This window comes from Primulina eburnea, chromosome 4 (assembly GCF_022965805.1).
Source record: "Primulina eburnea isolate SZY01 chromosome 4, ASM2296580v1, whole genome shotgun sequence".
Lineage (NCBI taxonomy): Eukaryota > Viridiplantae > Streptophyta > Magnoliopsida > Lamiales > Gesneriaceae > Primulina > Primulina eburnea.
Window position 1 is genome coordinate 35,958,559 of NC_133104.1, and position 14,911 is coordinate 35,973,469.

Genomic DNA, 14,911 nt, shown 5'->3' on the forward strand with positions numbered 1-14,911 from the left:
GATCTCACGTGAATTTTTATGCATAAATCCCAACCTTGGCTCTGCCTAAATATATCGGCAGTTGGGATCCTAAATTATGAGTTACTTTAAATCATGTCAATATTCGAATTTTGCTTTTATGATTCAAAATATAAATATATATATGTGAAAATTAAGATTGCATTCGAATGAAAATATTGAAAAAAAATATATAACTCGTTATAGAAATGGCAGCACCAATTTACGATTTCTCCGACAAGAATGATATCGTTCCGCATCATTTAAATTTCAAATTATATCAATAATTTGATGTATTTAAAACATGTTATAATTAAAACTACATTTATAGGAAATAAATTTGAAATTATTTTATTAAAATTATCTAAATAAGTACAGATATATTATTTCAAGGACTATATCCAAGCACATGCTAACAATATTATTCAAATGATTTTTCAAATATAACACAGTAAAGAACCAGAAATGAACAAGAAACAAAAAACAACATAATCTAAACACTTCTACGGACCAAAATTCAATATTTATATGTATATATTGAGATTGAAAAAATAAAAATTAAAACTGATTTCTACAAGACTTTTTAGGACACTTATACCGAATGCAAGAACATTTAGCCGGCTGGATATTCTCCGTGTCAGTGGTAGCCTGGTAGGTACCATAAGATTTTGCACGACCCTTATACCAAGGGCGGCAAAAGCGATTTAACCCAATTGGAATAAAACATCACATCCCTGCATCACCGTCGTCGAACAGGGGAAAGGATGATGAAGCCAAGTCGCATTATCGTAATGGTAGAACTATATGGAGATGAGGTCTGCATAAAACTTTACTAGAGAATGTTTTAGTTACACATTAAGAGAAACTTGTGGATGAAGATCATGGCTCTCCGGTATTCGTCAAGGGGAAATAAAAGAAAGTATTATTGTAGGAATAACAATCATATATAATAGTCATCTATTAGCATCAAACCCATAACATCAGTCGTCTCTTGACTCGAACCGAAAAAACAAAAGCACGCTATGCCAAGTCATGTGAACATCAAAACCTTCTCCTAGGACTTCTGGAGCGGTGAGCTCGAGGTGATCTGAAAAAGATACGGTTAATATGGTGACTTCAAATATGTAGGAGTGAATGTTTCAACAAGAAAATAGCGATCAAAGTTGGTGCAATTTTTTGTTCTGAAGCTTCTAAATCAGAGGGTGCTCTTTCTACAGTGAACTTTCAACTATTGTTGCTACAAAGCAAGCCAGAAGACTAAACCAGAATGCAAATAATGGCATATCTATACTTTCACAAGGTGCACACGAAGTAGGTTAGATGGCCCAAGGAAAATCTCGCGCAGGATCATTTCCATGCAAATAGTGTTGATAGCATACATCAAGAGTTGTTAATTTACAAGTAGAACTTTCAAAGCATTGATCCGGCAAACTTATGGAAAAGAATAAGACAATTTTCAGGTAAGTGATCGGAATAGTTAATACTAGGGTTAACACTTAGCAGTTTAAGGTCCTTGATTTTTCTAATCCTTTCCAGTCTTCTTTCATTATTTTCCAACATTGATAGGTCTTTTGTCCTACAGAATGGGTCCCCATCCAGGCTGTATTCCATAAGGAACATCAAAAAACAATATTTCCCTCATTAAATAGCTCAAAAACTGTCTAACAGTGACTGAACACTCCAGTCAGATTACCTACAACAATGTGCATTATTTTGACATGAATTAGAGTTTGAACATTGACAACGCCAACATCGACCATTACAAATTCACAGTAACTTTTTGAAATTTTACCTCCTTCGCAAATTCCTCCTCCTGAATGGGCCTTTGCTGAAAGCCCAATCAACATTTATGGGCTGTGTCAGAAGTTCAGTTCCATCCATATCTGTAATAGCTCTCTGAGCCTCATCAAACTTCTCGTATTCAATAAGTGCATAACCCTGCAAAATAATGAGCATATTTGGTTAGCTAACAGAAAGCACCTAAAAGAAAGATTCATCATGCAGAGAAACAAAATGGACCATATTATTTGGTACGGACAAGCTCAAGAAAACATCTTGATAGTATTAAAAGTTCCAGATACTATAAGAATCCATTTCATCAAAGTATACAGATCAGTTACTAGAAATAATTCAGCTGTATGAGTGTATGACAATACACTAACTAAGCTTTCAACAAAATTACAACTCATCATACCTTGACAAACCCAGTGCGTCGATCAAGATTCAAGTGTAAATTCTTAATCTCGCCAAAATCACCAAAAGCATTTTGTAAATCATCCTCTTGCGCCTCTTCATGAACTCCAGTAACAAGAACAATCCATCCTTCAATTGCTGGACAAGTACAACAACATTAGAACATAAGCCAAGTCTTTGATATAGTACACCAATAATAGTTTTAAAATTAGTAATACAATACAATAGTGAAAGTATACTGTTGAGGTGACAGTAGTAGGAAACATTTACATCAGGAAGGGAGGCAATAAATTAACCCACTTTCAATATTTAATGCTATTAATTTTCAATTTAAGAATTTCATCTCTCAAAAGCCAACCATATTCTTCAGTACTTGCAAATATCACCTATTCTTAGCAAATCGCTCCTGAAAACTGATTGAAAAATAAGTCCACTCTCTCAGCGTCCATATCTCAGATTAATTCAGTTGAAGAAACAATTCTTTAACCAATATAAAAAGGGTAAAAAAGAGCTAATAGGTATAGGCAAAAAGTTTGATACAACTTCACCAAAACAACAAAAGCTTAAGAAACAATGATTTGGACCTGTTTTCTTAATTCTATTAACCCTCCATTAAGTACCCACCTATAAATGAAAAACCTGAAACTCTTCCTATTTATGCACTTTACAATTCACTGGTTTGGATAAAAGAGAAAATATAGAATACAGATTACATAAAAGAATCAACATATACATTACGGCTGCGTTTGGATTGATGCATTTATAATCGATAAATTTCAAATATATATTTGTTGATTAGTGAAAGAAGACCATAATCTTCAAATTCTCTCGTAACATATTTTTATAGCATTTTATATTAATTAGAATGTATTTCAAGTTCACCAAATAATATTATCATTTGAATCCATTATACTTTATCTTACTAGTATACAAATAAATTTAATATTTCATCGTAAACAATAAAACAAAAAAATTATAATCATGAACTTTAAATCCATCTCCACAAACACAACCTACAGGAAAATCATAAAATAGCACCCAAAAACGAAAATAAATAAATATGCTGCTCAGATATTTACTGGGCTCACTCATATCAAAGTTCCTACGGAGTTTAAGACAGCTAAACCTAGAGAGAATATGCCCCTCAAAACCCCACGAATATAAACTAAATCAATTCGACCATACAAAAACAAGGTGGCTCGTCAGCAGGATAAATTAAACAAAGGAAAAAACAAGATGGAGGGAAAAAAAGGAAATGATATCTAAAAACGAGTAGAATCAGATATTCTGACATCGTTCGGGGCCAGGACCGCCGTCGGAGTCGATGGAGTCGAAGCGGGCAGACATTCGGGCATTTCGGTCAGCCTCAGCAGCAGCCTCGTCGCGGAAGCCGCGACCCTTAGTCTTCTTGGGAGCTGAAGATGAGCCTCCGCCGGTGATGGCGGACTTCAGCCGCGGGATTGAGGCTGCTCCACGGGTCGGAGAACCTTCCCCCATATCTTCATCCATGAGATCGTCATCCTCTGGCTCGAAATCCACCGCCTCCGCTTCGATGTTCGCCATCGAAATGTGCACTATTAGGGATTTGAATTTGATTTAGGTTTACTGTATATGAATTTTTATTTTTTTCTCGTGCACCGACGGACGTGTAAGTATTTGTATAGTATTTTTTATAATTTATTTAATTTATATTTAAATAAAAATCGAAATATAATTATAAAAATGTGCATTGTGTAATCAAAATATAATTATAAAAATGTGCATTGTATAATCAAAATATAATTATAAAATGAGTAAATCTTTAAGGAGATGGTTTCGCGAATTTTTATCTGTGAGATAGGTTAACCCTATTGATATATACAATAAAAAGTAATATTTTTAATATAAAAAGTAATATTTTTTCATAGATGACCCAAATAAGACATCTATCTCACAAAATACGACCCATGAAACCGTCTCACACAAGTTTTTGTCTCATAAAAAATAGTGACACTACAATTTTAATATATAAATAAAAAAAAGAATAAAAAATAGAGTAAGATTTAAACATATAACTTAGCGACTAATAAAACAATGTCTTGTCAACTGAATTTTATGTAACTTGCCTTAAATTTTTAATATTGTATTAATATATATAATTATTAAAACAAACCATGACATCAAAAATTAGTTATTTTAAATGTCTCAAACTTAATAACATAATATAGATAGTATTCATCTATAATTGTTGCCTCTATAAAGTTGGGCCGGGCCATCCAGAATTTTGAATGAGTTTATTGGGCCATATTAAACTGATTATCTCTTCAAATTTGGGCTTTTCGAAAACGTATATGGGCTTTAGATATAAGCGAAACTTTTTTATTTTTTTAAAAAAATTTTATCATGGAACATATAAGACCCACTGCACAAAATTTTGGATGAATTTGAAGGAGAATTTATTGGATGGAGACATGACTGCACTGTCCATAAAAAATACATTTTATGTTTATTTTTTTTACATTATTTGATTTAGAAAATAGGACTTGTCTATTTTTGTATGAGGTAGAAACTGACATCCGCTACTCTTCGATGAACATTAGGTAAACTCTCGTTGTTCTTTCCTTTTTCATTTGGTCTCTAGTTTGCATGTAAAAAAATATTCAACTTACATCGTTACATTATAAGTTAGACATTCCAAAATATGTCAAACGAGTGATGCTATTTGCATTCTTATTTTATGGCTTGTGTTTGTATATATTTCACTTTATGTTTTAATTGCTCTACGAGTAGAGACAATTATTACGTCAAAAAAATCTCTCTCTCAATAATAGCACTCATATTGCAATCAATGAAAATATAACTCGTGATATCGGCTCTGATACAAATTGTAGGATCGAGCGCGCGCCGTTTTACCAAAAGTTACAGTTGATGGTAACGTAACTAACATAATCTTTTAAACTATATAACAGCTCAGTCACCATATTTCAATTGTTCTGTCAAATGTAATCAATTATATTGCATATCAACCATTGAGAAACGTTTTTCTTATTGGAATTGCATCATAAAGAAAAATTTAGAATATGATTATCATTTAGTTTGTACAGATTTAAATCTAGCCATGGTTTTAAATAGACTACGTGGACGGCATGTGGACCCCAAATATATATAGGGGCATAGGCATATTAATCTCAAGTGGGTCAAAGTTTGACTCGTACGTCAAATCGATTGGACAGTATCTTTTGGCCCAATTATCACTCGATATTCGGCCCAATGTAACACTTATTTTGTGAAAATTATGGCTAAAAAGATTTAATCAAACTATTATGTCTGTGAAAATTGATTTAATTTAAATAACATCAAATTTGGGACTTTTTAAATTCAATAAAATCTTAAAAAATCTAAAATAAATACACCCTTCTAAGATAAAGTAGTTAATTTTGGTCCTTCGTTTTTAATGTTTGACAGATACTCAAATTACAACTAAAACAACTCATGACCAATGTAATCGAATTTTTTATTATCTGCATATATTTGATCCAAAACATAATATCAAACATTTACAATTGAGTTACACGCTACCACACATCACATATATTTAGGTATAGTTTGGTACACTGGATAAAAGATGGATTGATAAATAATCTTCATTATCTCAAGTTTGGTATCTTTTTAGAAAGCTCGTGATAATATCATAAGTCCATGATAAATAATTTTATACATCGATAAAATATCTCTTTTATGATATGTGATAATTTTAATTTAATGATAAAAAATACCACAAATGAATTAATTCTCTTCAATATATAAAAAATCTGAACTCTATCAAATATTTTTATTTATTTTTATATATTATCAAAATAATGGTGTTTTGAACTCGAGATAATTATATAAATGATTTTTATATATATTTAAAGTTTTCTATTATAAAAAGCCATTGTGTTTAGACCTTAATATAAAATTAAAATAAAAAACAATATTTTTATTTATTTTTATATATTATATAAATGAACTCGAGATAATTATATAAATTGTTTTTATAAATCTCAATAAAATAAATTATTAGTATCACTCGATTAACCTTAAAAATTGACGTTTGACTTGACTTACAAAATCAATTGCTCCATTATCATATTTATATAATATATAAAATTAAGTAAAAATAAATAAATCATGCAAGTACTGTCGGCACATGAACGGATAATAAATATGAACTCAATCAATAATTTTGAAATTATAAAATTTATTATGATAAGTTTATCATTACAATCTAATATATAAAATTAATCACTCTTATTAAAATCATATCAAACTTATTTATTCTTAACTTATCCTTATATTATATATCACATGTTTATCTTATCGTGTGTACCAAACTATGCCTTGGAGTATACTTTATAGATACTAGTAAAAAATTCACATTCGTTGCATGTACAATTATTATTTTTTAATTTGATCAAATAATACTAAACAATTAACACGAAATTATTTTCAATTTAGAAGAGTGGTTCGATTTAAAAAAGAAGTTTTGTTCAGATTTTTTTATATGTAAAATATGGAGTGACTTGATGATATTTTTAGTGAGGTAAAGAGGGTAATTATGAAATTAAATATTTTGATGTCATCTAAGGTAATTAATATGATGACCACATTTTAATATAATAATATAAATAATAAATATTTTCATAAAAAAAATGAATATTTTTGTTATTTACCATTTTTATTATAACATAATAACACACAATAGTTATCATTTGTCCAATTTGTAAAATTTCGAATTAATGTAATAGCTTGTAAAATATGTTAGTTAGGTAAATCATACTAAACAAATCATATGTGACAAACTCGCCCGAGAAGCTGTTGGTAGAGAGATTCGAACTTCTGATCATTAATCAAACGTCATTTACTTCATTGACTCAGACACCCTTTGGGTAGACTTGTCAAACGGGTCGGCCGGTCAAAAACCGGACACCTGATGGTTTGGCAGCGGGTCGGCCCGACTCCTGGAAGGTCGATAACCCATCTCAACCCAAGATGGGCACTGGGTTACTGGGTTAGGCGTGCCAACCAGCGTGTCACCTAATTTTTCATAAAAAAATAAAAATTTATTAATTTTTTTTAATAATTTTAATAAAAAAATAATATAATTGATTTCATATTTATACATATATTAGCAAAAATAATTAAGTAGCGGACTTATTATTTTATAATATTGCAATATATTTTCTTTCATTAAATTTTCGATGTGACATAATGCATGTTACTTTTCAATGCTTGAGATTGTAAGGTAATATGCATTCTCACATCGAAATTTTAGTTAAAAAAATAGCAATTCAAATGCTATAAAATAAGAAGTATATCCCTAAAATTATCAATATATATATATATATATATATATATATATATATATATATATATATATATCAACACACGCCCTAGTCTTGTGACCAATGCGGGCTGGCCCGCGGAGGCCCGAATTTTAATTGGTTGGGAAATCCTAACTCAACCCATTAAATTTGGCTGGGGTGATGAGCCCAACCCACATTTATGGCCACCTTGGTAATTTCTTGTTACATACTATGATTGGACGGTTGTGAAACATCGTCCCTCATAAAATGTAAGAGTAGGTCTCTTGTCACAAATCTTTATCTGTGAGATGGATTAACTTTACCGATATTCACAATAAAAAGTAATATTGTTAGCATAAAAAGTAATATTTTTCATTGATAACTCAATTAAGAGATCTGTCTCACAAAATACGACTCGTGAGACCGTCTTACACAAGTTTTGTCAAAATGTAAAAGTTAAAGTTCATTTTTTTATCAGTCTCAAATATATAGTTAAGTTTTCATATTTATGAGTATTTTCTATGTTTTTTTTTTATCAATACACCTTTATAATTAAACATATAAACTAATTCCAACAATTTTTTTAATAAATATTAAGATATTCATTGAATAATACTAAACTGAAAAATTTTATTCTAAAATTTATTTTTTCAATACCTTTTTAAATACCAGTAAAAACACATTATCTTAAACAAATGGGATGGATGAAGTAATTTTTATTATTATTTAATTAAAATTATTTTTATGAGTGGCCCATTGACTCTTTGTAGTTTGACTAGGATAATTTTACCAAAAATACCTATAAATTGTCTAGATATCATGCTTACTAAATAATCCAACAAGACCAATTGATTAATGCCACAACTAGGATGGCTAAAACATTTGGTGGATTAAAATTGCTATTTAAAGAAGATTTGACCCCACAATTAATTAATTTGTCCAAATATATTAAGACAAAACCCCATCCACATTTTCAAAGATAGAAAGAAACATAGACACACATGTAGACGGAAAACGAGACGTTTTCGTATCCTACAGAATACAGATACATATAAAAGTGAACATTTATTAATATATACGAGATCTTTTGATTTTTCCGTTGACTTGACATATATTAAATATACATCTTTAGATACATAGTTGAGGTAGTGTACGCCCTAAAGTTAGCTTGCTATTGGATGAGGAAACACCTCTTAGGTCAATTTGTTTGTCTGGATAATCTCGTAGAAATATGTAAAAATTTAACTTTTAATGAAACGAAATGTGAGCCTTGGTTTTAGGTCAATTCTATCTTTGGTTAGGCTTCAAAAACTAATAAATTAATTTGTAAATATGATAAAAATTGGATGAAAATAAACAAATGACAATAGAATTAACTTTGTTTGAAAATGTATATAATTTTACAATTACGATTTTGGGTTGAAAATCACTAATAATCTTTTGTTGATAATAAAACTTATTATTGTGTTGCTAATATATTTCATTAAGTGTGTAGCCGGTAAATAACAATTTAGAAGATTTGAGAAACTGAAACTTGAATTCATCTCGATTGAATATATGACACAACTGATTTTTTTGAGCATGTCGTATCATTCGGTGATCTAAATGACTAGCTTTCAAAACAGTTGAACAACCAACTCAAAATACTATAAATCATACTTAGCGCGGATTCAAATGTTATTGAGGAGAGTTATTGGTCATAAGATCAAACTAGATTGAATTGAAGTTACCACCACTTTGACAAAGCAAGTTCTGATTTTTTGGTTATGACTCCAAGTCCGGTTATCAAAATGAAGTGATTTAGTATGCTTCTCAAAAACAAAACAAAGATCTACAAATAATCTTCCAAATTCGAAAAGATGATTGAATTATCAATTAATTAAATTAAAGAAGATGAAAAGACGAAGGATGATCAGACAAAGACCCCTAAAAAATACATCAACATGTACTTAATGGTCAAAAATAAATATTTGAGCTCGAATTTAACTCAAAGCTCAAAAATATAATTTTTTTCTCGAATTCTATTTCATCTTGAAGTATTCAAACATATTCGCGAATTAATAAAAAATTAAAGCTCAAAATATATTCATTTAATATATACTTATATTATATTTATTCATAAAATATTAAATTTCGCGAACAACAACACACACAACTTTGTCTAATTAATTGTGGTCGGCTATATGTATCATCCTATGTCATTGCGTTTTATCTTATATTATATCTAATCTATATTTATTGTCTTAATCGTTATTATTAAAGTTTATTTTTTGTTCACTATTCGTCTATTAATATAAGTACTAGTCGCGGTCTCGCATCTCCTAATTAAAGCCTCTATTGATTCACTTTTGTGCATGCCCATATAATCTCAGACGTATCGTACTCAATTTTTCTTCAATAGATGCAACCCTAATTTTTCCTCTAATATACTTTTTCTCAACTATTACATTATTGTACGTCCGTTCATCTATCTCGTCTCCACGACTCTAATATTTTGTTTAATTTCTTGTTTTACTTTTTATTTAACATTCGGATTTATATAACATAACAGACTCTATATTTTTATATCCAAGTTTTTTTTTAAACAAATGTCCAAAATATTTATCATCCTTAAGATAAAAAAATAAAAATATATGTAAAATGTCAAAAAATAATTATCGAATGTAATTAATATGTACAATGATTAGCCAAATATAAGCACCAATTCATCGTGGCTTACCTTTTACAGCATAGGACTCATATTTGCCACCCTCATTCCTAATAATTTCCCAAATTTAACACACACGCCCCTCCCTCTCGCTCCACTCTCACTCTCGGTTTCCTCGGTCCCTGAAAAGCTTCTTTAATTCTGCGCAAACTGCTTAAAACCCTACTCTTCGCTTCCATTTCTTACTTCTGAGGAGAGAGGGGGCACTGCAAAAGGTCCAAGAAAAGCTCTTTCTTCGGTGGAGTTCCCGCTGGATTCTACAACTGTGACAGTGGAAAGACACAGTTATAGTAGAGAAAACAAGCCGCCATGGATGCATCTGAGGCCACAAAGATAGTGATGTCGAGGATTCAGACTTTGGATCCGGAAAACGCTTCAAGAATCATGGGGGTTATACTGATACAAGACCAAGGTGAGAAGGAGATGATAAGATTAGCGTTTGGTTCTGAAGCGGTTTTGTCAACTTACGTTAACAAAGCGAAAGCTGTTCTGGGGATTCCTTCGAGTAGCCCGAGTGTGAACCCTTCAGCCCCTCTGTCAATTTCTGTTGGGTCGAACTGCCCATTTCCCCAAACTTCACCTAGAATCTTGGTGCCAAACAATGGATTTCATTTGAGCAGTCCTTCTTCTCCCGCTGGGACTTTCCCAAGAAGCAGCCCGAGGCCTATTTCTTATGCTGCTGTTGTGAATGGCTCGAATGCTGGCGCTACTAGTGCTAATAATGGTTCGCGTTCGCCAAGTTTGCATTTTTATGGAGGAAAGGACTTTAATGATGAGACTCTGAGTGGTGGAACTGGTGGGGTGCACAACCAACTTCAAGATCAGCTTTTGTTTGTTGATGAACCTCTGGTGGATCCGATAATGAGTCCTAGCGGAAGGAGTGATTCACTGATTTACCCATATGGTGAGGATGTCAGCAGCGTTCCTTCGCCTCACTCTAACCCATTCCACAGGAGGAGTTGCTCTGTGAATGATGCTTCATTTCTTGCAAATCTCGAGGAAGGAGGTGGTGGAAGTGGATTTGGGTGGAGACCTTGCATGTACTTCGCGAGGGGGTTTTGCAAGAACGGTACTACTTGCAAGTTCTTGCACAGTGATATTGGTAGTGGTGAAACAATTGAAGTAGGGTCTCCAGGCCAGAGCGTTTCAGGTTTCGACGAGTTATTGAGAATTAAGGCTCTTCAGCAGCAGAAATTTGCTCTAATGGCTTCTGGAGGTCACTACCCTTTTGCTTACAACAAGGGCGTGAACTTTCTGAATGAGAACCAGAGGTAAAATTCTTGGATTTCTCTTTTCTCTACTTTTTATGAACCTTGACTAGTTTCTTATTTATTATATGTGCTCGTGAATCTTGAGAAGCTGCTATGTTCTGATGCACATTATACACATCCTGGTTTCCAAATTGTATGTTGTTATGGTAATACTTTATTTCTACTGCTTATTTTAATTTGTATCTTACCTTGAGATCTTGTTACGAGATACATCTGTGTGAAACTTCTGTTGTCTCGTAGATTTGGAATTGTATTCTCAAATAGCTTATGTTGGTAGTTGAAATGTGCCTGTTGGGACGATGCCTTGAGGTTTTTGGTTTGAACTAGTTTAACATAATTTCTCATATTCAACATTCATACTCGATAGATCGGCTGCTACTGCATTGATGATGGGAGATGAATTCCAGAAATTTAATAGGTTTCGGCTTGAGAGGAACGATTTTGCACCAATGGGTCTGGGCGCTGGTTCAAGTTCGAACTCTCGACAGATTTACTTGACATTTCCAGCTGATAGCACGTTTAAGGAGGAGGATGTTTCGAACTACTTTAGGTGGGTGATTTCTTTTGCTTTTGTTTAATACTTTGATTCGTAAGTATCCTTCTAGGGTCTGTTGTATTGATGCTTTGATCTTCTTGATTTGAAGTATGTTGGGACCAGTGCAAGATGTTAGGATTCCGTATCAGCAGAAGCGAATGTTTGGATTTGTTACATTTGTCTACCCAGAGACTGTGAAGCTCATTTTGGCAAAAGGGAATCCTCATTTCGTTTGTGATTCTCGTGTGCTTGTCAAACCGTACAAAGAAAAGGGAAAAATTTCGGACAAGTACTCTTTTCTCTCAATCTTCTCGTTGTGATGATTCCCAATGCTGACCCAGTATTGAAGTTCCATTGTTTACTGACAATTGTAGGAACAAACATCAACACATGGAGATAGGGGAATATGCATCTTGTTTGAGCCCAACTGAGCTTGACTCTAGAGAACACTTCGACGTCCCATTTGGTATGCGCAATAGTTTCTTGTTATCCTGAAAAAGCGAGTAATGTTTTTACATGATTTTTCTTTTGTTTTTTTCCTGCAGGACCTAGGATGTTACTAAATTCCCAAGAGACCATGCTCAGGAGAAAATTGGAGCAGGAGACAGAATTACAGCATGCTGTGGAACTCCAAGGAAGAAGGATGATGAATTTACAACTAATGGACCTAAAAAATCAGCAGCATGGACACCGTTTTGTGCCAAGCCTTCCTTCCGGTCTCCCGATTTCCTCTCCCAGACAGTCTCAGATGCTGATAAATCATAATCTTAGTGTTTCTTCTAATGCCTGTAATCAGGATGTTTCAAGAGGTTAGCTATGTAAATCCATACTTTACATTATGTGTTTATTTGCGCATGTTAAGAAATGGATGACTTAAGCTTCACTTTTTATTGTTTTGCCAAATAATAGATGGTCATTTTGTATTTCTTGCAGAGTTTGTTAGTGGCCAAGGAGCTGCTAAATTTCATACTGTAACAGATGATTTCAATTTGGTGGAAGAGACTGAATCTTTATCTAACAACACTGCTGATAGTGTCAATAAGAAAGAACATACAAAATCCGATCATTCTGATCCCTCTGAAAGGTATGACTAGTTTATTTCAATGAAACGTGGGATTATCCTGCTGAAATACTCAAACTGTCTTTTTTATAAATCAAAACCATTAAAATTTCTGCCTGTAATCTTTATTTTTTTACACTAGCTAGTTCTAAGTTTTGTTTATTGCGAAAACAGCTTGGGCTACTCTCTTCCCGATAACCTTTTTGCTTCTCCTACAAAATTCGCTGCTGAAAATCAGTCCGCTTTCTTCCCTGCTTTCAATGAGGCTGATGATAACATACATGTTACAAATACATCTTCTAACATTCCCCCGTTGCTCCCCAATAGTTCTCCCCTCACCATGGCTCCTCTCAAGCCATGTTACTTTCAAATGCCTAGGTACTTTTCGCCTTTAACTCATTTTCTTTGGCTCCGTAGCTTCACCATTTAATGAATTTAACTTCAAAAGACTGACTGAACCCTCAGCCATTAAAATGTAGGTGTTAGAGCTGATCAGGGCATTCACAAGCAGGATTTACCTTAGCTTGGTAAGACCACTTATCTTAAGAACATTTATTTTCTGCTCTTAACCGGTGCTACTTCTAATACAGGGGATAAATGTACCACATATCTTATAGCAAGATATGGGACGGATAACCAATCAATATATCTAACAATGTAGAGTACATTCACATAAAGCTGCAAAGAGATGTTGCACAAAATGTAACAAAAAGTTTGATTAGCGCATGATATATGACTGTATCAATGCTTCAGATGCATATTGCCCTTTAGTAGGACGTATACCACCGGAAACGCCGGAGGCGGTCACTCCTCATACATGAATTAAATTTGAAATTTTATATGTAGTAGTTTAAAAGTTCTAATCTCAATCCCTTGTTGCATCAAATCGCCCCTTCTCAGCCCGAATTACCCTGCTCTCCCGTTTTCCCTGGTTTGCCCCTACTGTTTATCTATCATACATCTCGCTTGTGACCTTCACGCTGTACAATATAACACCATTTTTCCAATCAACTTGACTGAAGATTACTAGTTGTACAGTTTCTTGTTTCTTGATATTTGCCTTTTCGTATTTATTGATGCAGAAAGTTTGAGTAACTTATACGAGGAAGTTAAAAATGTCCTCTACATGTATAGCCAAAATCCATAGCCTCAACAGAAGAAAAAAAAGATTCGTGAAAAGATTTCCTCAAGATTATTGTCATCATCAAATTATGCAATACCATATACTACTTGACATCAATATATAATGCAGGAGTAAAAGACAGATGAACTGATTTATGAGAGTGGGGTATGTCTTTGTTAATTTATCTGTACCCACCCTTCTCTGTAGTAGTGTGGATGTGGACCACATACAGCTCTTGGCATATAACAATCAAAAGCAAGTAGTGAGTACAACTCTTACTTACCATCGTAGAATGGAAATTTTACCTCCATCTACCTGTTTTTACCTTCTCTATTATGTATATTTATCTTTGGCTCATTTTGCTTGCAACTGAGTTATTACCTACTGGAGTGTCGCATGGTTTTAACCACCAACCAACATTTGGTTTACACACTTTAATTCAATTTATAATACGAATATGGAAACACGTCCTCCAGTTTGATTAACGGCGGAGTCGCTGCGCTGTGTCGTTCAAGATGGAAACTCCATTCTAAAATGCTACACTGGAGAATTGCAAAGCTTATCAGCGTGCACAAATTGTTTATGGAGTCGATGTGGGGGGTGATATTATATCACAACTACACCTAACACTAATATCCTTAGAAGCACTTGAATCACATGTGTTTAATTGTCAATTAGAAATCATTGCCTGAACTATTAAG

The 14,911-nt window shown here is 32.9% G+C and overlaps 2 protein-coding genes across 6 annotated transcripts; one reads left to right on the plus strand and one right to left on the minus strand.

Moving 5' to 3' along the window:
* Positions 1-463: 463 nt before the first annotated feature.
* Positions 464-3,791, minus strand: LOC140831024 (RNA-binding protein Y14A-like). Its single transcript, XM_073194705.1, has 4 exons — positions 3,483-3,791; positions 2,192-2,328; positions 1,790-1,935; positions 464-1,084 (listed from the first exon to the last, which is right to left on the minus strand). The coding sequence occupies exons 1-4, from the start codon at positions 3,751-3,753 to the stop codon at positions 1,039-1,041; spliced, it is 600 nt and encodes a 199-aa protein (XP_073050806.1). The 5' UTR covers positions 3,754-3,791; the 3' UTR covers positions 464-1,038.
* Positions 3,792-10,259: 6,468 nt separating this feature from the next.
* Positions 10,260-14,524, plus strand: LOC140831025 (zinc finger CCCH domain-containing protein 53-like). 5 transcript variants are annotated; one of them, XR_012117763.1, is made up of 10 exons: positions 10,260-11,492; positions 11,860-12,042; positions 12,137-12,316; positions 12,402-12,493; positions 12,573-12,836; positions 12,961-13,111; positions 13,262-13,324; positions 13,415-13,465; positions 13,553-13,614; positions 14,170-14,524. XR_012117763.1 is itself a non-coding variant. In XM_073194708.1 (10 exons), the coding sequence occupies exons 1-9, from the start codon at positions 10,531-10,533 to the stop codon at positions 13,571-13,573; spliced, it is 1,953 nt and encodes a 650-aa protein (XP_073050809.1). In that variant the 5' UTR covers positions 10,260-10,530; the 3' UTR covers positions 13,574-13,614; positions 14,170-14,524. The 5 variants fall into 5 exon arrangements, 3 of the variants coding, with proteins under 3 accessions (XP_073050809.1, XP_073050810.1, XP_073050807.1); XM_073194708.1 differs by having other exon boundaries at positions 13,567-13,614; XR_012117762.1 differs by having other exon boundaries at positions 10,261-11,492; positions 13,262-13,465.
* The last annotated feature ends 387 nt before the right edge of the window (positions 14,525-14,911 follow it).